Source organism: Salmo salar, chromosome ssa12, assembly GCF_905237065.1.
Source record: "Salmo salar chromosome ssa12, Ssal_v3.1, whole genome shotgun sequence".
NCBI lineage: Eukaryota > Metazoa > Chordata > Actinopteri > Salmoniformes > Salmonidae > Salmo > Salmo salar.
This window is the reverse complement of record NC_059453.1, coordinates 37,586,239-37,609,657: the sequence shown is the minus strand read 5'-3', so window position 1 is coordinate 37,609,657 and position 23,419 is coordinate 37,586,239. Positions and strand designations below refer to the sequence as shown.

At 44.9% G+C, this 23,419-nt stretch overlaps 1 protein-coding gene across 1 annotated transcript in view; it reads right to left on the bottom strand.

The window, feature by feature from the left end:
• Window positions 1-18,003: 18,003 nt before the first annotated feature.
• The window catches only part of LOC106564787 (heterogeneous nuclear ribonucleoprotein L-like), a 58,877-nt gene continuing 53,461 nt past the window's right edge, over window positions 18,004-23,419 (bottom strand). The window contains exons 10-13 of the mRNA XM_014131156.2: window positions 22,750-22,951; window positions 22,123-22,180; window positions 21,603-21,701; window positions 18,004-19,313 (exon numbers count right to left, since the gene is read on the bottom strand). Coding sequence (XP_013986631.1) covers window positions 19,258-19,313; window positions 21,603-21,701; window positions 22,123-22,180; window positions 22,750-22,951 — 415 coding nt within the window. The 3' untranslated portion in view covers window positions 18,004-19,257. The remainder of the gene's footprint in view (window positions 19,314-21,602; window positions 21,702-22,122; window positions 22,181-22,749; window positions 22,952-23,419) is intronic.

Below are 23,419 nucleotides of genomic sequence, written 5' to 3'. Positions count from 1 at the left end.
AATAAACCCCCTCATCCTACCCTTGGAACACATTAGTAACATCACATTATGTGTCCAAATCGTAAATATTAGCATCAGTGCCCTTTCGTTGACCTTCACACATGTCAGTGTCCTCTTTGGACTAGGGAACATACAGAGGAACAGGGTGTTTTCACAGGCCTTTCTGTGGTGGAGAATAGAGAATAGAGCCATAATGGCAGCCATTTCATACAGTGCTGACTTGGTTTTCATGTTTTCCTCTCTCTTAGTGGCCTGGGGCACTAGGAAGCCCTGTGCCCATGTCATGTGATGGGGGCCCAACCTGAGCAAGTGAGGGTGATTGAATCATACCGATATACTGAGAAATGTCAAGGCCCGGAGCTGTCCTGATACACACGTACATCCACACACAAGGACTAACAGACCCACACGCAAAGACATTTACCAAAGCAACATTTACACAAAGGCTTACTCACAAAGGCTTACTCATGGAGCCCTCAAACTCCATTGAGAGAAAATGTTTGGACAGGGAGATTCAATTAGACGTGGGCGAACCATTCTAAAGGCCACCACTTTCATGCTACAGCTATTAGTAATGGTAATGGACATTTACCCTGTCCCCACCCCAATGGACATTTATCATTGTTACAGTTGTAAATATGTATTTAAAAATAAAATGTATTATTTCATTAGTATTATCATTATTGTTTCATTCAGATGGAGCTCTGAGCTTAAGAATTTCACTGTACCCTGCAACTAAATCTGTGACCCTGTGCACGTGACTAATAAAATAAAATCTAATGAAATTACAGTTGATTTTCACATTTGGAGGAATTTAACTGCCCATCGATATGAATCTTGTCACGTCGTTCGTCGGAAGGAGCGGACCAAAGTGCAGCGTGTGTATCGTTCCACATATTTTATTGAACTGTGAAACTATGCAAGATACACAAATAAACTAAAGAACAAAAACAACAAACCGTGACGAAGAGGCGCAACATACACTAACTCAAAAACAATCTCCCACAAACCCAGGTGGGAAAAACAACTACTTAAGTATGATCTCCAATTAGAGACAACGATGACCAGCTGCCTCTAATTGGAGATCATCCCCAAAAAACAACAAAGAAATACAAAAACTAGAACATAACATAGAAAATCCAAACTAGAAAACCCCCATCACACCCTGACCTACTGTACCATAAATAAATAACAGCTTTCTATGGTCAGGACGTGACAGTACCCCCCCCCCAGAGGTGCGGACACCAAACGCAACCTAAAACAACAAAAAAAACAGAGGGTTAGGGTGGGTGACTAATGTCGGTGGCGGCTCTGGTGCAGGACGAAGAACCTTCTCATCCCGCGGATCCTCCAACAGAGGAGGCGGCTCCGGTTCGGGGCGTAGCCCCCGCTCCACCCGCTGATCCCTCCGCTTTTGGGTCACTGGACCCTGGATCGTCGCCGAAGGACCCGGACCGTGGATCATCACCGGAGGTTCTGGACTGCAGACCGCCGCCGGAGGTTCTGGACTGCAGACCCTCGCTGAAGACTCTGGACTGCAGACCGCCGCTGGATTCTCCGGACTGCAGACCGTCGCTGGAGGCTCCGGACTGGAGGACGTCGCTGGAGGCTCCGGATTGGAAGACGTCGCTGGAGGCTCCGGACTGGAGGACGTCGCTGGAGGCTCCGGACTGGATGACGTCGCTGGAGGCTCTGGACTGTGGGCCGTCTCAGGAGTTTCCGGACTGTAAAACTGTCGCCAGAAGCTCCGGACTGGGAATGCGCACTGGAGGCCTGATGCGTGGGGCTGGCACAGGTGGAGCCAGACTGGTAACACGCACCTCAGGGCGAGTGCAGGGAGCAGGAACAGGACACACTGGACTGGAGACTCACTGGAGGCCTAGTGTGTGGAGCCGGGACAGGTGGCCCCAGACTGGTGACACGCACTTCAGGGCGAGTGCAAGTAGCCGGGACAGGATATACTGGACTGTGGAGGCGCACTGGAGGTCTGGAGCGTATGGCTGGCATAACCCGTCCTGGCTGGATGCTCAGTTTAGCGCAGCAAGTGCGGGGTGCTGGCACAGGATGAACTGGGCTGTGAAGGCGTACTGGCGACACAGTGCATAGAGATGGCGCAGGATATCCTGGACCGAGGAGGCTTACTGGAAACCAGGAGCGCTGAGCCGGCACAATCCGTCCTGGCTGAATGCCCACTCTAGCATGGCAAATGCAGGGCGCAGGCACAGATCGCACCGGGCTATGAATGCGCACTGGTGATATAGTGCGCATCACAGCATAACTTGGTGCCTGACTGGTCACATGCTCCCTACGGTAAGCACGGGAAGTTGGCTCAGGTCTACAACCTGACTCCATCAATCTCCCCGTGTGCCCCCCCCCCCCCCGAATTTGTTTTTGGAGCTGTCTCTCGGGCTTCCGTCGTTGCCGTGCTAGTTCCTTGTTTTGTCGCCGTTCCCCTCTCGCTATCTCCGCCTGCTTCCATGGCAGGGTCCCCTGCCATTACCTCCTCCCAGGTCCAGGATGTCCTCCACTCTCTTCTCTCCCGAGCCCAGGATCCCTGCTCCTCCTGGGCACGCTGCTTGGTCCTTTGGTGGTGGGAGATTCTGTCACGTCGTTCGTCGGAAGGAGCGGACCAAAGTGCAGCGTGTGTATCGTTCCACATATTTTATTGAACTGTGAAACTATGCAAGATACACAAATAAACTAAAGAACAAAAACATCAAACCGTGACGAAGAGGTGGAACATACACTAACTCAAAAACAATCTCCCACAAACCCAGGTGGGAAAAACAACTACTTAAGTATGATCTCCAATTAGAGACAACGATGACCAGCTGCCTCTAATTGGAAATCATCCCCAAAAAAACATAGAAATACAAAAACTAGAACATAACAACATAGAAAATCTAAGCTAGAAAAAAAACCTGTCACACCCTGACCTACTCTACCATAGAAAATAACAGCTTTCTATGGTCAGGACGTGACATCTTGGTAGATAACATGTATGTATAGCAGTATTATTCACTATACGTCTGTAGCTGTATATTTGCAACCATTATATAAAAGTTACTTTATTTTGGTCATATTCATTTTGTTGTTATAGCATAATAAATATAATTGTTGTCAAATGAATTGGATTAGGGTGTTTGTTCAGACATATTTTCAGAATGAATAGTGTTGTCACGGGTGTGCGTATTGGTAGTGAAGTCAGGTGCAGGAGAGCAGAGAGTTGTGAACAGGCGCACTCTTTATTTGGGTAGAAGCACAACAAACGGACGCAACAGCGTCAAACCTCCAGCCAAAATGCAAAAGAGAAATGCGCAAAATACAGTCACAAAAACAAACGTTAATAATCCAACCTCCTATGGATTACACAAGAATACCCAGGGAGGAAATAATCAGCCTGGCGCGTCACACTGAACATGTAACAAAACAATTCCACACAAGGGCATGGGGGGAACAGAGGAATATATACTGCTCAAAAAAATAAAGGGAACACTTAAACAACACATCCTAGATCTGAATGAAAGAAATAATCTTATTAAATACTTTTTTCTGACAACAAAATCACAAAAATAATCAATGGAAATCCAATTTATCAACCCATGGAGGTCTGGATTTGGAGTCACACTCAAAATTAAAGTGGAAAACCACACTACAGGCTGATCCAACTTTGATGTAATGTCCTTAAAACAAGTCAAAATGAGGCTCAGTAGTGTGTGTGGCCTCCACGTGCCTGTATGACCTCCCTACAACGCCTGGGCATGCTCCTGATGAGGTGGCGGATGGTCTCCTGAGGGATCTCCTCCAAGACCTGGACTAAAGCATCCGCCAACTCCTGGACAGTCTGTGGTGCAACGTGGCGTTGGTGGATGGAGCGAGACATGATGTCCCAGATGTGCTCAATTGGATTCAGGTCTGGGGAACGGGCGGGCCAGTCCATAGCATCAATGCCTTATCTTGCAGGAACTGCTGACACACTCCAGCCACAAGAGGTCTAGCATTGTCTTGCATTAGGAGGAACCCAGGGCCAACCGCACCAGCATATGGTCTCACAAGGGGTCTGAGGATCTCGTCTCGGTACCTAATGGCAGTCAGGCTACCTCTGGCGAGCACATGGAGGGCTGTGCGGACCCCCAAAGAAATGCCACCCCACACCATGACTGACCCACCGCCAAACCGGTCATGCTGGAGGATGTTGCAGGCAGCAGAACGTTCTCCACGGTGTCTCCAGACTCTGTCACGTCTGTCACATGCTCAGTGTGAACCTGCTTTCATCTGTGAAGAGCACAGGGCGCCAGTGGCGAATTTGCCAATCTTGGTGTTCTCTGGCAAATGCCAAACGTCCTGCACGGTGTTGGGCTGTAAGCACAACCCCCACCTGTGGACGTCGGGCCCTCATACCACCCTCATGGAGTCGGTTTCTGACCGTTTGAGCAGACACATGCACATTTGTGGCCTGTTAGAGGGCATTTTGCAGGGCTCTGGCAGTGCTTCTCCTGCTCCTCCTTGCACAAAGGCGGAGGTAGCGGTCCTGCTGCTGGGTTGTTGCCCTCCAACGGCCTCCTCCACGTCTCCTGATGTACTGGCCTGTCTCCTGGTAGCGCCTCCATGCTCTGGACACTACGCTGACAGACACAGCAAACCTTCTTTCCACAGCTCGCATTGATGTGCCATCCTGGATGAGCTGCACTACCTGAGCCACTTGTGTGGGTTGTAGACTCCGACTCATGCTACCACTAGAGTGAAAGCACCGCCAGCATTCAAAAGTGACCAAAACATCAGCCAGGAAGCATAGGAACTGAGAAGTGGTCTGTGGTCCCCACCTGCTGAACCACTCCTTTATTGGGGGTGTCTTGCTAATTGCCTATAATTTCCACCTGTTGTCTATTCCATTTGCACAACAGCATGTGAAATTTATTGTCAATCAGTGTTGCTTCCTAAGTGGACAGTTTGATTTCACAGGAGTGTGATTGACTTGGAGTTACATTGTGTTGTTTAAGTGTTCCCTTTATTTTTTTTAGCAGTGTATATATACAATGTGATTAGGGAATGTAAACCAGGTGTGCGGGGAACAAGACAAAACAAATGGAACAATGAAAAATGGAGCGGCGATGGCTAGAAGGCCTGTGATGTCAACCGCCGAACGCCGCCCAAACAAGGAGTGGAGCCGACTTCGGTGGAAGTCGTGACAAGTGTACTATCATAGTGTGACTATAGTGTACATATTATTCACAAATATGTCATACTATGATTCTGACAAAACACAATATTATTATCAAATACCTAAGTAAGTGAAATATATATCCAACATCTGTATCAGGGATAAGACTTCAGCCAAGTGGAACACCCTTTAAAACACTACAGCCAGCATAAAAATACTTTTTCTAGACTCCCGTCTCTGAAGTCCAATCCCATTTACAACAATAACAGAGACATCTTCCGTCTTCCTCCGAGGTGATTGGTCACATGGACTGGGGATGAAAAATGGAGTCCTCACGGCCTAGTATTTATCTGTGACCTTTGGTGCATGGGTGAGTTCATTAGGATAGTGATGTACAGTGGATCGGTAAGAGATCAATACCAACACTGTGTTCCAAATGGCACCCTTTTCACTACTTTTGACCAGGGTCCATAGGGCTCTGGTAAAAGATAGTGCACTATGTAGGGAACAGGGTGACATTTGGAATGCACACAGGTCTGCTGACGTGGTGAGGGCAACATGGAGTGGCACACTTTCCTTGCTGTTATATGTTGTTTTCAGTAGCTCCCTATTGATCTAGCTTGGCTAATGACCTCAGGGTTGGCTAAGGCTCTGGTCTTAGCTCGTTAAGCAATACTGCTGAACTGCATGGACCTGTGTAAAACTGGTGTTAGGGTTCCAGGGACATAGTGTATATATACAGCCTTCAAACCTTAATTGTTAGTACAAGTTTTTAAGCCCCTTTGCTCAGCCTATTAGCCTGGGGCGGTATGAAACAAGCGTCTCAGAGTAGGAGTGTTGATTTAGGATCAGTTTTGCCTTTTAGATTTTAAACAATAAGACTAAATGGACGGTGGAGGGCTTGCAAACCATTACAGACTACAAAGGGAAGCACAGCCGAGAGCTGCGCAATGACACGAGCCTACCAGACGAGCTAAACTACTTCTATGCTCGATTCGAGGCAAATAACACTGAAACATGCATGAGAGCACCAGCTGTTCCGGAAGACTGTGTGATCACGCTCTCCGCAGCCAATGTGAGTAAGACCGTTAAACAGGTCAACATTCACAAAGGCTGCAGGGCCATACGGATTATCAGGATGTGTACAGCGAGCATGCGCTGACCAACTGGCAAGTGTCTTCACTGGCATTTTCAACCTCTCCCTGTCCGAGTCTGTAATACCAACATGTAATACCACCATAGTGCCTGTGCCCAAGAACACTAAGGTAACCTGCCTAAATGACTACCGACCCGTAGCACTCACGTCTGTAGCCATGAAGTGCTTTGAAAGGCTGGTCATGGCTCACATCAACACCATCATCCCAGTAACCCTAGACCCACTCCAATTTGCATACTGCCCCAACAGATCCACAGATGATGCAATCTCTATTGCACTCCACACTGCCCTTTCACACCTGGACAAAAGGAACACCTATGTGAGAATGCTATTCATTGACTACAGCTCAGCGTTCAACACCATAGTGCCCTCAAAGCTCATCAATAAGCTAAGGACCCTGGGACTAAACACCTCCCTCTGCAACTGGATCCTGGACTTCCTGATGGGCCGCCCCATGTGGTAAGGGTAGGTAACAACACATCCGCCACGCTGATCCTCAACACAGGGGCCCCTCAGGGCTGCGTGCTCAGTCCCCTCCTGTAGTCCCTGTTCACTCATGACTGCATGGCCAGGCATGACTCCAACAGCATCATTCAATTTGCCGATGACACAACAGTGGTAGGCCTGTTCACCGACAACGACGATACAGCCTATAGTGAGGAGGTCAGAGACCTGGCCGTGTGGTACCAGGACAACAACCTCTCCGTCAACGTGATCAAGACAAAGGAGATGATTGTGGACTACAGGAAAAAGAGGGCCAAGCCCGCCCCATTCTCATCGATGGGGCTGTAGTGGAGAAAGTTGAGAGCTTCAAGTTCCTTGGTGTCCACATCACCAACAAACTAGCATGGTCCAGGCACACCAAGACAGTCGCGAAGAGGGCACGACAAAACCTCTTCCCCCTCAGGAGACTGAACAGATTTGGCATGGGTCCTCAGATCCTCAAAAGGTTCTACAGCTGCACCGTCGAGAGCATCCTGACTGGTTGCATCACTGCCTGGTATGGCAACTGCTCGGCCTTCAACCGCAAGGCACTACAGAGGGTAGTGCGAACGGTCCAGTACATCACTGCGGCCAAGCTTCCTGCCATCCAGGACCTCTATACCAGGCGGTGTCAGAGGAAGACCCTAAAAAATCTCAAAGACTCCCCTGGTCATAGACTGTTCTCTCTGCTACTGCAAGGCAAGCGGTACTGGAGTGCCAGGTCTAGGTCCAAGAGGCTTCTAAACAGCTTCTTCCCCCAAGCCATAAGACTCCTGAACATCTAGTCAAATAGCTACCCAGACTATTTGCATTGCCCCCCACCCACCTTTTACACCACTGCTACTCTCTGTTGTCATCTATGCATAGTCACTTCTATAACTCGACCTACATGTACATATTACCTCAACTAACAGGTGCCCCCACACATTGACTCTGTATCGGTACCCCCCTGTATATAGTCACTATTGTTATTTTACTGCTGCTCTTTAATTACTTGTTACTTCTATTTCTAATTGTTATCCGCATTTTTTTTTAAACTGCATTGTTGGTTAGGGACCCGTAAGTAAGCATTTCACTGTAAGGTCTACACCTGTTGTATTTGGAGCATGTGACTAGTAACATTTGATTTGGAGAGCTGATCCGATATAAACACAATTTGCTTGATACTGTACATACGGCCCCTGGTCCGAGATCTGTTTGTGCTGTAGAGCCAACTCCTGTGGTCATTATCATGTTGTGCACCAATATCCCTTTTAAAAAAAGCCAGCAGTCCAAACTTCAGGGCTGGATTAGATCATGAATTCAATAAAATCATTTTTTGTTGTTGTTTTTTTTGGTTTTTTGTACATTATTATGGTAGTTTGCTACCATACGATCACTACAGGCGTCACTACAGACCCTGTAGTGAGGCGTCATTAAAGACCCTGGTTCGATTCCAGGCTGTATCACAACCGGCCATGATTGGGAGTCCCATAAGGCGGCGCAGAATTGGCCCAGTGACGTCCGGGTTAGGGTTTGGCAGGGTAGGCCGTCATTGTAAATAAGAATTTTTTCTTAGCTGACTTGCCTAGTAAAATAAAGGTTAAATAAAAAATGTAATAAAAAACAGCACAAACAGATCTGGGACCAGGCTATTAGCCTAATGCTCCGGCCAGCAGATATCCCTTCCTTAAAGTGACATTCCAGTCTCCTTTTCCTTGATGTTTGCAGTTGTCTATAAAAAAACACTATTTTGCGCAAAACTTTTTTTTGTCTTTAGTATGTGTACTTTACTGTATTGAAACTTGTGATATTGCTTTTCAACAGAAAAAGTTCAAAAATGGCTGGAGGACGTCTTTACGGCTCTGTATCAGGGGCTATTTATATGGATGGTCACAGACTTAAGGGGTCAGGGGTTTGAAGAAGGCCACACTGGTCCTAAGACTAAGGACTTCAACTAAGGACAATGTGTCCAAGATCCTGTGTGGCTCAGTTGGTGGGCACATGGCACTATCAATGCCAGGTTAGTGGTTTCGATTCCCACTGGGGACACATATACAAAAAATGTATGCACTCACTGTACTGTACATTGAATTGGGTAAAGTGTGGCTATATGGCATATATTATACATTATGGGGTGGTTTCCCAGACACTGATTAAGCTTAGTCCTGGACTAAATACATATTACAATGGAGTATCACATTTGACAATTCTTCTGAGTCTTGTGCTAGGCTTAATCTGTGCCTGGGAAACCGGCCCTAAAACATTCAAATAGCATCATAGTGAAGCAATGACTGTATATATGAATGGACAAAGACATCGATCGCGTGACAACATTCATTCCTATGTGAAAAGTCAATTGCGCACTGAAGCCAAATTAAGTTGATTAAGATAACATGCGTAGTTTGAGCTACTCCAGGAAGTGACGTTGCAGGGTAGCTCAGTGTTGCTCCCTGTCATTGAGTAACTCAAGTAGGAGGCTGACCGGGGTACTGCAGGCTGCTATTAGAAACTATATAAAACTTATTCTGTGTGATTTTTAAATAATCGGTTCAAGGACATACATCTGGTGTATTAGAAGCAAATATTGGTAACTATTGTACCATGACTGTCTTAAAAAAACATTATTTACACGAAGACTGACCACGAATATAACACGTTTTCCTTTCACTATAATGGGGGATCTTGTGTTCTGCAAACAATGCCTGCAGTACCGCGGTGTGCCTTAAACTTCCGTGGCTTCAATGCGAAGGGGCAGTCGTTCTCCCTTGCAGTGAAGACACGTTTATTTATTTACAGGGGAATTGGCAAGACATCGAATCTGCATGCCACCATTTTGGCGGGGTCGAGATATGGCCTGATTACACTCTGATCCCAAGACAGGTATGAGTTATCCTGGGGTGGGCTGAAGTGTGTCAGAGGAGTATGTTTTAGCCAAAGTATTAATGTCCTTGCTCCACTGCCTGAAGCGGGGGGGGGGGACTCAATGATTAAAGACATCAGGGAAATGCTCATCAACTATTCCCTGCCTGTTTCAGTCCATTGTCTTCTGTTTGGTACATAATGACCACAACCCTGAGTTTTTACCCCTTTTTGTGATATCCAATTGGTAGTTACATCGACGCAACTCCCGTTCGGACTCGGGAGAGGCAAAGGTCAAGAGCCATGCGTCCCCCGAAACAATACTCTGCCAAGCCGAACTGCTTCTTGACACTGCCTGCTTAACCTGGAAACCAGCCGCACCAATGTGTCAGAGGAAACACTGAACAACTGGTGACCGTGTGCATGCACCTGGCCCACCACAAGAGTCGCTAGAGTGTGATGGGACAAGGACATCCCGGCCGGCCAAACCCTCCCCTAACCCGGACGACGCTGGGCCAATTGTGCATCGCCTCATGGGTCTCCCTGTCACAGCTGGCTGCAGCACAGCCCAGGATCGAACCCGGATCACTAGTGACGCCTCAAGCATTGCGATGCAGTGCCTTAGACCGCTGCGCCACTCGGGAGACCCTGAGTAGAATAATCTAAAGAAAGCCTAGAGGGTAGACTAGATACAAACCAGGTGAGTTTTTACCTCCGGCCAGTGAAGATGAAGATGACTGTTCAAAGTGCTGACAAAAACTACTGTAGCAGAAGCCAATAGGGTGTAAACTAAGAAGAATCCATGTTTAAGATGAGAATGTCTTTATACACTGCTCAAAAAAATAAAGGGAACACTTAAACAACACAATGTAACTCCAAGTCAATCACACTTCTGTGAAATCAAACTGTCCACTTAGGAAGCAACACTGATTGACAATAAATTTCACATGCTGTTGTGCAAATGGAATAGACAACAGGTGGAAATTATAGTTAATTAGCAAGACACCCCCAATAAAGGAGTGGTTCTGCAGGTGGGGACCACAGACCACTTCTCAGTTCCTATGCTTCCTGGCTGAGGTTTTGGTCACTTTTGAATGCTGGCGGTGCTTTCACTCTAGTGGTAGCATGAGACGGAGTCTACAACCCACACAAGTGGCTCAGGTAGTGCAGCTCATCCAGGATGGCACATCAATGCGAGCTGTGGCAAGAAGGTTTGCTGTGTCTGTCAGCGTAGTGTCCAGAGCATGGAGGCGCTACCAGGAGACAGGCCAGTACATCAGGAGACGTGGAGGAGGCCGTAGGAGGGCAACAACCCAGCAGCAGGACCGCTACCTCCGCCTTTGTGCAAGGAGGAGCAGGAGAAGCACTGCCAGAGCCCTGCAAAATGACCTCCAGCAGGCCACAAATATGCATGTGTCTGCTCAAACGGTCAGAAACAGACTCCATGAGGGTGGTATGAGGGCCCGACATCCACAGGTGGGGGTTGTGCTTACAGCCCAACACCGTGCAGGACGTTTGGCATTTGCCAGAGAACACCAAGATTGGCAAATTTGCCACTGGCGCCCTGTGCTCTTCACAGATGAAAGCAGGTTCACACTGAGCACATGTGACAGACGTGACAGAGTCTGGAGACGCCGTGGAGAACGTTCTGCTGCCTGCAACATCCTCCAGCATGACCGGTTTGGTGGTGGGTCAGTCATGGTGTGGGGTGGCATTTCTTTGGGGGGCCGCACAGCCCTCCATGTGCTCGCCAGAGGTAGCCTGACTGCCATTAGGTACCGAGATGAGATCCTCAGACCCCTTGTGAGACCATATGCTGGTGCGGTTGGCCCTGGGTTCCTCCTAATGCAAGACAATGCTAGACCTCTTGTGGCTGGAGTGTGTCAGCAGTTCCTGCAAGAGGAAGCCATTGATGCTATGGACTGGCCCTCCCGTTCCCCAGACCTGAATCCAATTGAGCACATCTGGGACATCATGTCTCGCTCCATCCACCAACGCCACGTTGCACCACAGACTGTCCAGGAGTTGGCGGATGCTTTAGTCCAGGTCTGGGAGGAGATCCCTCAGGAGACCATCCGCCACCTCATCAGGAGCATGGCCAGGTGTTGTAGGGAGGTCATACAGGCACGTGGAGGCCACACACACTACTGAGTCTCATTTTGACTTGTTTTAAGGACATTACATCAAAGTTGGATCAGCCTGTAGTGTGGTTTTCCACTTTAATTTTGAGTGTGACTCCAAATCCAGACCTCCATGGGTTGATAAATTGGATTTCCATTGATTATTTTTGTGTGATTTTGTTGTCAGCACATTCAACTATGTAAAGAAAAAAGTATTTAATAAGATTATTTCTTTCATTCAGATCTAGGATGTGTTGTTTAAGTGTTCCCTTTATTTTTTTGAGCAGTATATATTCTAGATATCGTAGCGATCCTCGCTATATGAGCCAAGTTACAATCCCCACCAAGTGGGTTAACCCAATCAGTGCGATGCATAGGGTGTTTGCCTTTCACGCCATCGACCTGAGTTTCCCTGCAATGTTGCCCATGAGGCTATCGGAGAGGCGTGTACACGTGAGGACTTGGTATAGAAAAGCGTATGAAGACACACTCCTGAAAGAATGGGGGTAATGTAGCGACCTTAACACACCTCTCGACCTCTTTCAGGTTTTGACCTCTTGGCGTAAGTTGTTGGCTTGGCAGTCGCTGCATCAGTGTTCGAGTCCCGGTCATGGGTACCCTCCTATTCGCTACAATATACAGTAAGAGATTATTAATTTGACATTTTATTCAAACATTTTCCCCCCTATATTTCTTGTCAGTCCACCAGTAGTATGGTCTCAAAATACAATTATTTTGCACATACAAGCCTCATAGCTATATTAATCTCAGGCCTGTGTTTACTTCCTGGAAAAGTCTATTGATGATGGAAAAAGGAATCATCATAAGACTTTTTTGCTCTTGCTTGATTTTTGAGCCCAGTTTAAAGAAAAACATTTAAACCAGGTCAAAAGGATCCTGTGTTGGGTTATATTCTGCTCCCCCTTCAGATTTGGTCGCTCCTTGTTTTTTGGTGCAATTTTAAGCGATAGTTCAACCACAACTCTAATATACTACATAATCTGCTGCAACAAAGATCATGTTATAAAATCTCATGACAAGTGAAAATATTTTATTTCTGTGTCCAAAATGTTGGGGGAACAGAATTTGAATGGGGGATCAGGATTTAGAAAACACAGGATCATTTTGATATGGATTAAATGTTTTAGAAAACTGTGCCCAGTAGGCTGAAAGTAATATCATAAAAACTATAACAATGATATGTTGGACTGTATCAAAAGTGGACTAATGAAAAATATACAGTACCAGTCAAAAGTTTGGACACACCAACTCATTCAAGGGTTTTTCTTTATTTTTCACTATTTCCTACATTATAGAATAATAGTGAAGACATCGAAACTATGAAATAACACATATGGAATCATGTAGTAACCAAAAAAAGTGTTAAACAAATCAAAATACATTTGAGATTTGAGATTCTTCAAAGTAGCCACCCTTCGCCTTGATGACAGCTTTGCACACTCTTGGCATTCTCTCAACCAGCTTCATGAGGTTGGAATGCATTTCAATTAACAGGTGTTAATCATGTTAAAAGATCATTTGTGAAATGTATTTCCTTCTTAATGTGTTTGAGCCTGTCAGTTGTGTTGAGACAAGGTAGGGGTGATATACAGAATATAGCCCTATTTGGTAAAAGACCAAGTCCATACTATGGCAAGAACAGTTCAAATAAGCAAAGAGAAATGACAGTCCATCATTACTTTAAGACATGAAGGTCAGTCAATCCGGAACATTTCAAGAACTTTGAAAGTTTCAAGTGCAGTCACAAAAACCATCAAGCGCTATGACGAAACAGGCTCTCATGAGGACAGCCACAGGAAAGGAAGACTTCTGCTGCAGAGGCTAAGTTCATTAGAGTTACCAGCTTCAGAAATTGCAGCATAAACTTTTCAGAGGAAACTGCGTGAATCAGACCTTCATGGTCGAATTGCTGCAAAGAAACCGCTACTAAAGGACACCAATAAGAAGAAGAGACTTGGGCCAAGAAACACGATCAATGGACATTAGACCGGTGTAAATCTGTCCTTTGGTCTGATGAGTCCAAATGTGAGATTTTTGGTTCCAACCGCTGTGTGTTTGTGAGATGCAGGGTAGGTGAACGGACGATCTCCGCATGTGTGGTTCCAACTGTGAAGCATGGAGGAGGAAGTGTGATGGTGTGGGGGTGCTTTGCTAGCGACACTGTCAGTGATTTATTTCAAATTCAAAGTACACTTAACCAGCATGGCTACCACAGCATTCTGCAGCGATACGCCATCCAATCTGGTTTGCGCTTAGTGGGACTATTATTTGTTTTTCAACAGGACAAAGGACCCAAAACACACCTCCTGGCTGTGTAAGGGCTATTTGACCAATGAGAGTGATGGAGTGCTGCATCAGATGACCTGGCCCCGACACTCACCCACCTCAACCCAATTGAGATGGTTTGGGATGAGTTGGACCACAAAGTAAAGGAAAAGCAGCCAACAAGTGCTCAGCATATGTGGGAACTCTGTTGGAAAGCATTCCAGGTGAAGCTGGTTGAGAGAATGCCAAGAGTGTGCAAAGCTGTCATCAATGCAAAGGGTGGCTACTTTGAAGAATATAAAATATATTATCTTTGGTTACTACATGATTCCATATGTGTTATTTCATAGTTATAATGTAGAAAATAGTAAAAAATAAAGAAAAACCCTTGAATGAGTAGATGTGTCCAAACATGTGACTGGAACAGTGTGTATTTTTTTATTTTGAGTGAAATGCCTCTTTAAGGGTTACACACCCACCATCAACAATTAATATTATCAAAACGCTTCCAAGAAACATGTTTTCTGAAATAATAAGCTGATGGTTTCGGGAACTCATTGTGATTGTATATTACGAGTAAGGTGCCACAGGTAACAAAGAAAAAGAGAGTTGATGATTTTCTTCATCTGCTTGTGTGTAGTGAGCCTTTGATACTCCAGTGTGGTCTTGAGGGAGAAAATCAACTCTGGCAAAACTAGACCACAGAGTTCTACAGCGGAGTGTTTCTATGACATGGGTGACTGAAGGCCATAATCTCCTTCGCTCTCTCTCCCCCTCTCTGATGGCTCAAGAGGAATTCTTCTCACTTCTCTTCTTCTCTCTATCAGTATATTGAGTACATTTTTACATCTCAAAGGGGTCAGGCATAGCCTACAAAGTCACGTCACATTAGTAGCCCGTTTTGGCTACTAACACTATAGGCTAGCTAGTTTACTCTCTCACTGCCGCGGGGGGAACCCAGGTTATAACTCAAAAGCCAGCGCAGTAATGGAAACACACCGATGACGAGGCATGTTGCTGTACTATGTCGCTGCACTGTAAACAAACATTGTCTGACACTCGTCCCATATGTAAATCGACCTGCACCCCGTGACTGCTGCTGATTTCCTTAAGATTCCCAGTGCCAGGGCAGGTGTAAAAAAACAAGCGCATTTTTGGCACTAGGCCTTTGTAATTTTAGAAATGTACAAAGGCCTATTGCCGTCGACGACAGTAGCAGGTTGAGGTTAATTTAGAGCCAGATCATCCAATCTCAGGCTCTCACAGCTGGGTCGTATACATTAGTGCAAAATATAGCTAAATGTGTTGGAACGGATTTCAGTCTGTTTTCTTCCATTTGTGCCAAGTGAATATGACCCTGGTGAGAAAAAGATGGATTGCTACAGCCAGGGAAGTGTGAAGAAAAAGAAGAGGGAATTAAGGAAGGCCAGACGGTTGCTTTTCATGCTTCACTGAAGCACACAGACATGCTGAGTGGGTTTGGTCTTTTTGGGACACAGCTCTGTTTACCCCACACACATCTTCTCAAGACCCCAAGACCAGAGGGGCAGCCGGGCAGGAGACACTACCATGGGCTGCCGTGGTTACAGTTGAATATAAAGCAGAGGTCTCCAGATCATTTTTTCACGAACCTCTCCCAAAGTACCAGCATCAGTGCTTAACAAACCTCTGCTCAAGGACCCCCCCGCTATTCCACATATTGGATCTAGTCCAGCACTAGCACCCCTGATTCAACTAATTAAAAACGTGATTAGTTGACCAGTTGAATCAGGTGTGCTGGTACAGGAATAGATCAAATAAATGGAACAACTGGGGGTACTCAAGGAAATGTCTGGGAAACACTGTTCTAGATAATGCAACCCAGAGCTACAGTGCATTCGGGAAGTATTCAGACCCCTTAACTTTTTCCACATTTTGTTACGTTACAGCCTTATTCTAAAATCGATTAAATACATTTTTCCCTCATCAATCTACACACAATACCTCAATATGACAAAGAGAAAACAGGTTTTTATAACATTTTGCAAACGTATAAATAACCCCCCCCCCCCCCCAGAAATATCACATTTACATAAGTATTCAGACCCTTTACTTAGTACTTTGTTGAAGCACCTTTGGCAGCGATTATAGCCTCAAGTCTTCTTGGGTATAACGCTACAAGCTTGTAAAAAACAGAAACACCTTATTTACAACTTGATCGGAGTCCACCTGTGGTAAATTCAATTGATTGGACATGATTTGGAAAGGCACACACTTTGCATGTCAGAGCAAAATCCAAGACATGAGGTCGAAGGAATTGTCCGTAGAGCTCCAACACAGGATTGTGTCGAGGGCACAGATTTGGGGAAGGGTACCAAAAAACTTATGCAGCATTGAAGGTCCCTAAGAACACAGTGGCCTCCATTATTCTTACATGGAAGAAGTTTGGAACCACCAAGACTCTTCATAGAGCTGAGCAATTGGGGAAGGGCCTTGTTCAGGGAGGTGACCAAGAACCCGATGGTCACGCTGACATAACTCCAGAGTTCCTCTGTGGAGATAGGAGGACCTTCCAAAAGGACAACCATCTCTGCAGCACTCTAACAATCAGACCTTCATGGTAGAGTGGCCAGACAGAAGCCACTCCTCAGTAAAAGGCACATGACAGCCTGCTTGGAGTTTTCCAAAAGGCACCTAAAGGATTCTCAGACAATGAGAAACAAGATTCTCTGATCTGATGAAAGCAAGATTGAACTCTTTGTTCTGAATGCCAAGTGTCACGTCTGGAGGAAACCTGGCACCGTCCCTACGGTGAAGCATGGTGGTGGCAGCATCATGCAGTGGGAATGTTTTTCAGCGGCAAGGACTGGGAGACTAGTCAGGATCAAGGGAAATATGAATGGAGCAAAGTATAGAGTCAACCTTTATGAAAACCTGCTCCAGAGTGCTCAGTACCTCAGACTTGGGCAAAGGTTCACCTTCCAACAGGACAACGACCCTAAGCACACAGCCAAAACAACACTTGAGTGGCCCAGCCAGAGCCTGGACTTGAACCTGATCGAACATTTCTAGAGAGACCTGAAAATAGCTGTGCAGCGATGCTCCCCATCCAACCTGACATAGCTTGATAGATCTGAAGAGAAAAATGGAAGAAACTCCCCAAATACAGGTGTGCAAAGCTTGTAGTGTCATACCCAAGAAAACTTGAGGCTATAATCGCTGCCAAAGGTGTTTCAACAAAGTACTGAGTAAAGGGTCTGAATACTTATGTTAATGTGATATTTCAGTTTTTTATATTTTATACTTTTGCAAACATTTCTAAAAACCTGTTTTTACTTTGTCATTATGGGGTATTGTGTGTAGATTGATGAGGGGAAAAAACGATTTAGAATAAGGCTGTAACGTAACAAAATGTGTAAAAAGTCAAGGGGTGTGAATACTTTCCCGAATGTACTGTATATTGATAGTTTGGCAATTGCTTTTCCAAGCAAGACGCTTTGCAAACCTCTTCACTGTGGGGGCCAGCCGAATGCCAAGATGCGACCAAAATCGACAACGACTATATCCTCAAATCATTTTGCTCATAATCATAATATGATTTGCCTGCTTAATTGCTTCCACATAACTTCAAATGGTCTAAAGTGTAAAAGTGGTTTCCATAACCCTGTGACCTAGATGTCAGGACACCAAATTCTAGGTTAGGAACTGCCAGTCCAACTTTGATCTTGCTAAACTGCTGAATATCCCTCTCTGTATCATGAAACATGACAAAGCTGCAGAAATCTCAAGAAGTCTCACTGTTCTCATTGTTCAAATAAAATTTAGTAGCTATATAACGTTCTATAAATGTTTAATGAAATAATAAACAAATTATAACCCCTTAAAGGTAACCTTATTGCAAAGTGTTACCAGAACTGAATATATAATAGAATGCTAATTGGATAGGCACCTATCGGAATGAGAATAAAATGACATCGTTGTGTATCGACTGGCAAATGTTTTAATGACTGCACATGCTCACAGTGAATTCTTCAGACGTGGTGGTGGTGTGCCAAGTACAAACATGGAGACACAGTATAACTGGGAACACTAAACACATCCAACCCGCATGGACCTTCAGGGTTTGGAACGCTTGAAACACAGTTTGAGATGTCTTCTTCGAAAAATGTAGTCTTGAGAGAAGACAGACATCTCGTAACAGCTGAGTATTTTCCAACCCTAGATCCAGGGACAGACATGGCGGGTTGCTGCTGACCATCAGATAGTAAGCTGACAGTCCCAAGTGTTCATTTTAGTTCTAATTCAAATGGCCCTCCAAAGAAGAGGACCATCGACAGAAAAAGGTTAGAAACACCCCTTACAGAAAAAAACACCTGATTTCACATGTGGAAAATCATATGATTTGAAATCACATGGAAATGTTTTTTCTTGGAACAATTCACATGTGAAATGTAGTTTTTTTCCATAAGGAACTGCTCTTATTAACATAGTGCCCGGACGCCCACTCAACTGCTATACACACATATGTACAATATAATGTGAACGGGTTGTTCATTTACAAACGCTGAGTAATCTCTTATATTGCAGAGTTAGGCACACGCATTTCCACTAGTTTGAACCAGTGTTTCCTCTAGCTGAGAGCAGCCCTCCACTGTCTAAATTGTTTTGCCCTCCATTGGTTTCAATTTGTAATTTTTATCCCAGCTGCCCTTTGGGAATCTTCTGAAAGTTATAAAACTGGCCACTGGCCATTGACATCACCTTAGAAATGAAAATGTACCGTAGGCCACTGTCTTTTGACCACTAAAATAGGTCACGCAACAAAAAGACAGAAGTCAAATTCGGCCCTCATCAAGTCAGCACAGGAAATGTCAAATCAATTGTGGTGCAGAGTAAGCAGCCCTGCCAGGATGCATAGTTGGGCTTTCTTCTCCCGCTATCAGTTACAACTGTCAGCCCAACCACTCGTAGCTCCTTCAAATAATTTTTGTAAACAAAGGAAAAAATACAACTAAAATAATTCATTAAAATAGTTCATATGGGGGGGGGGTGATCTTAAGTGTTTTTAACACCTCGCTTTTCCATTCTCAGGTTCGAGAAAGTGTGTTGACTCTCCACTCTCGCGTTGTTTCTTTCGCTCTCCTTCATTCGGCGCTCTTCCTTTCTCCCCTATCCGCTCCTCTCCTTGTTGATGGCGAACTAGTGCGGCGGCCATCTTGGTTTTCCAGGTCTCAGAGGTGTGAGGAAGTGGAGAAGCAAAGCTTGAGGGTGTAAGGGTTGGAACCATCTGCAGATGGAAAGACAGAATAGGAAGAAGGGATGAGGAGAGGATAAAAAATACATGACTTGCACACACGTTTAACTCTATACATTTACTTTGTGGGGTGTGTGTGTGTGTGTGTGTGTGTGTGTGTGTGTGTGTGTGTGTGTGTGTGTGTGTGTGTGTGTGTGTGTTTGCTCTATAGATTTCCTAGATCACAGGGGAGGTAGCCTGCAGGTATAATCGTTTACTACTTGTTATAAGCATGCACAAGCCTTTATAATGTATTTTAATAATGATTATAACATGTCATGTCTCTTTATGCATCAACATTTCAACTGAATGCCTGGTATTTACTAGTCAGGATCATGTCTCAAGTTTTAATGTCACATGCACAAGTACAGTGAAATGCATACTATAAGCATACTATATACAGGAAATATTTAAAAAGTCAGTTCCAGTACAATATTTACATGTACAGGGATACTGGAGTGACGGAGGTAGATATGTATAGGGGTAAGGTGATAGGCAACAGGATATATGTGTAGAGTCAGTATACATGTATGTACATATCATGTGTGAGTGAGCGAATGATGGAGTGAGTGTTTGTGTGTTGTGTTGTGTTGCCCCAAGGGGTTACTCCTTATATTCTGTATTCTGACTATTTTCAGCTAACTGGGACCTCAGGCCTGCCACCCACAAAGAGACTGTGAAAGCTATTATTACTAGAGAAAACAAAGCTTTCTCCTGCAATTTTCCTCCTCTGCCACAAAAACAAATAATGAAAGCACCCGATGGAGTTGTTTGAGGGGGGCTCCATTTTTGTTTTCCCTCACAGTAAAAAAAAAAAGAAAAAAAGACCAAAAGTCTATTGGCTTTTGTTTGCGTTGTCAGGCCAGTGTGAAGGTGAATACCTGCTGTGTAAGGGAGGAGCACAAGGGAAGAATAAAACAAACATGTCTTTAACTTGTATTGTAGTCGAAAAATAGAGAGAGTGAACAAATGTGAACGATGATGAAGGCCAGTGATGAAGAGGCGTCTAGCAGCTAGCTTGGCGTGTTGATTCTATTTGGCATTGTCCGGATGGATGGCGGTATATTCAAGCGGTTAGGATTCCTGGTTCTCACCCAGGCGGCCCGGGTTTGACTCCCGGTATAGGAACGAGTCCTTGGGCTCCCGAGTGGCGCAGCGGTCTAAGGCACTGCATCTCAGTGCTAGAGGCGTCACTACAGACCCTGGTTTGATTCCAGGCTGTATCACAACCGGCCGTGATTGGGAGTCCCATAGGGCGGCGCACAATTGGCGTCGTCCGGGTTAGGGTTTGGCCGGGGTAGGCCGTCATTGTAAATAAGAATTTGTTCTTAACTGACTTGCCTAGCTAAATAAAATTAAAATAAAATGGTATATTGGGTTGACGGGTTATTAGGCACATTCCTGTTGTCCATCATAACATTCAAATTGAGTTGATTAGATAAGAATCTGGGTGTGTTGTTCCTACCTTTCGTTTTCACTAGTAAAGCATTAAGAAGTGTTCATTCAGATTGGGGGTGCGTTCCCGCTTGAATTTGGTTAAGAGGGGAGTGAATTCGCTCATACTTTGAGAACTTCCTACCAAGCTCCTATGTGCGTCAGACACACACAGTTTTTCCTCTTAACAGATGATTCTGAACTGAAGACTTGTAACCACATTAAGGCTTAGCCTATTGGGTGATTGTCATTTACTCTGAGTTACTCTGTAATGTATAACGTATTTCATGTACACTGTAATTGTTTGAATCTCAAGTCTTTCGTGACTAATACATTATATTAGCTGAATTGAGTAAATGCATTCCTCGTTTTACAGAGCCATTATTTGATTGACTTTGATTTGCCTTTCATTTGATAGTTGATTAATTACACTAAACACATAGAGCATGCTTGGGTAACACCTTAACATCCCCGAACTGCTTGCCTCAATAAATTCATGCTTGAACATTGGTCGCCAAGATTAGCTATTTGTATCTAGCCTCTTAATAATTGCATTTGTATTATGCTAATTAGATTTCCATGTGGGCGTCAACCTTATATATATATTTTTTTTAGGTGGACAGTTGCATTCAGAACCATGTTAAATGTCTCGAAGATGTCACTTAAAAAGAGACAGAGGAGTTGGCATGGGTTTTCTAGGGCTGCAGTCTCTGGCACACATATGGTGCTGGCAGAGGTTTGTATCCAGCCTTGTGACCCATTCTCTTTCTGGCATTCTCTCATCATCTCTCGCTCTACTTTTCCGTCATCGAAGCAAGCATTCTCTCCGGAGTAAGACACAGTACTTACTTGGTATTCTGATCTGGTGGTGGTTGAGGACTGTTAGAACCTCCACAGCGTGTGTCTTGTTGTCAAATTCGAATAAGCCCGAGATCGTTTTGGAGCTGGCTAAAAGGGAGAGGGAAAAACATCAGCACAAATTGAAAAAAAGATAGTGATTGGAAAAGATAACATGTGAAAGTGCTTGTTAATAGTAAATAACAATATGTTATACGCATTTAATAAGTATTTCATCATTCGTAAACATTGATACGCATTGCAATTTATAAGCATTTACAACATGTATGATAATTTGGAAAGCATTTATGAACATTTATAGAAAAGCATTCATAGTGGTCTATTCATATCAATCATAGTAGAATACAATGTATCTATTTATTTTATTCCTTATTAATTACATTTAGGTGCCTAGCTGTTGCTGACACATTTAGAAAAACAGCTGAATGTCTATGACTAGTACCTCTACTGAATTGACGCATGCTATATAACATCCATTTAGTCCAACACAATGAATGGAATGAGCACTTACGTTTTGCATCGAAGACTTTGAACTTGATGAAACCAGGTACCTCATGCTCTGTACATAACTAAACATAAAAGCACACAACAGAAAGGATTCAGCTATTGCGTCAACATTGCTTCATTCAGTGTTTTGTATAAATAATCCACTAGATGGTGATGGTATGATGTGAATCTCAACACTGGACAATAAATAGGCTACTACAGGCAAGTGTTATTCAAACCTGGTCTTGGAGGGCCACTGTCTGTCTGATGCCAAATAACTTATTGCAAACATTTGAATGCCTGTTTATTAAAATGTTAAGAACAATCACCCCACTTGCTTGTGTCCTCTCTACCCTATAGGCAGATGTCTCCTGTTACCCATTCTCAGGGTCATCCAAACTTTTAATTCCACTATAGAAAGGGTTCAACCTCCCCTTAACCCAACCTCCCGCCTCTCTAAACATCAGTCACCATTCCAGCCTAAACACCCACCCCTTCCTTCCTTCCTTCCTTCCTTCCTTCCTTCCTTCCTTCCTTCCTTCCTTCCTTCCTTCCTTCCTTCCTTCCTTCCTTCCTTCCTTCCTTCCTTCCTTCCTTCCTTCCTTCCTTCCTTCCTTCCCTCCCTCCCTCCCTCCCTCCCCTCCACACCCACCCTCTGCAGCTCGTCCTCAGTGATGCAGGGAGGGACATTGTAGAAGTGCAGCACAGTGGCGGGCGGCTGGATGATGTTCTTGGACGCCTGGCCCACGCTGCTGAAGCGGTTGTTCCGGGTCATGGCGAAGTCCTTGTAGCTGCTGCTGCCGTCCTCCAGCTCAAACACCTGACTGGGGATGACCGCGTGCTGCTTGGAGACACTGGAGGGAGGGAAAGATCGAGGAAGGGAGGGATGAATGGATAGAGCAATAGATAGATAGACAGATAGATAGAGAGTGTGTAACAGGAATGATAAACAAGGGAAGGGAGGGATGGGGAAGAGATAAGAAGATGAGTAAAGGAGAGGAATCAGAACGCAGCTGATAGATTTCCAGCCATAGAAAATCTATATGTAATTCTATGTTGCCAGCTCTCCTTTAGTGGGTGAACAAAAAGGAAGCATTTAAAATGGGGTTTATACATTCATGAGGCCAAGGTAAAGATAGGGATAGGAAGACATGTCTTGACCCTCTAACAACAAATTGGCTCTCAAGGGCCGAGGGGAACAAGAGGTTAGGTACGTATCAGGTTAGTGCTGCAAGAGGCTAATTCCCAACGGGTTGAAGGGGATTTATGAAATGCCCTTTAGGTTTTTCAATGCTATGCAGTCTCTCATTTAGAGGCCTTGT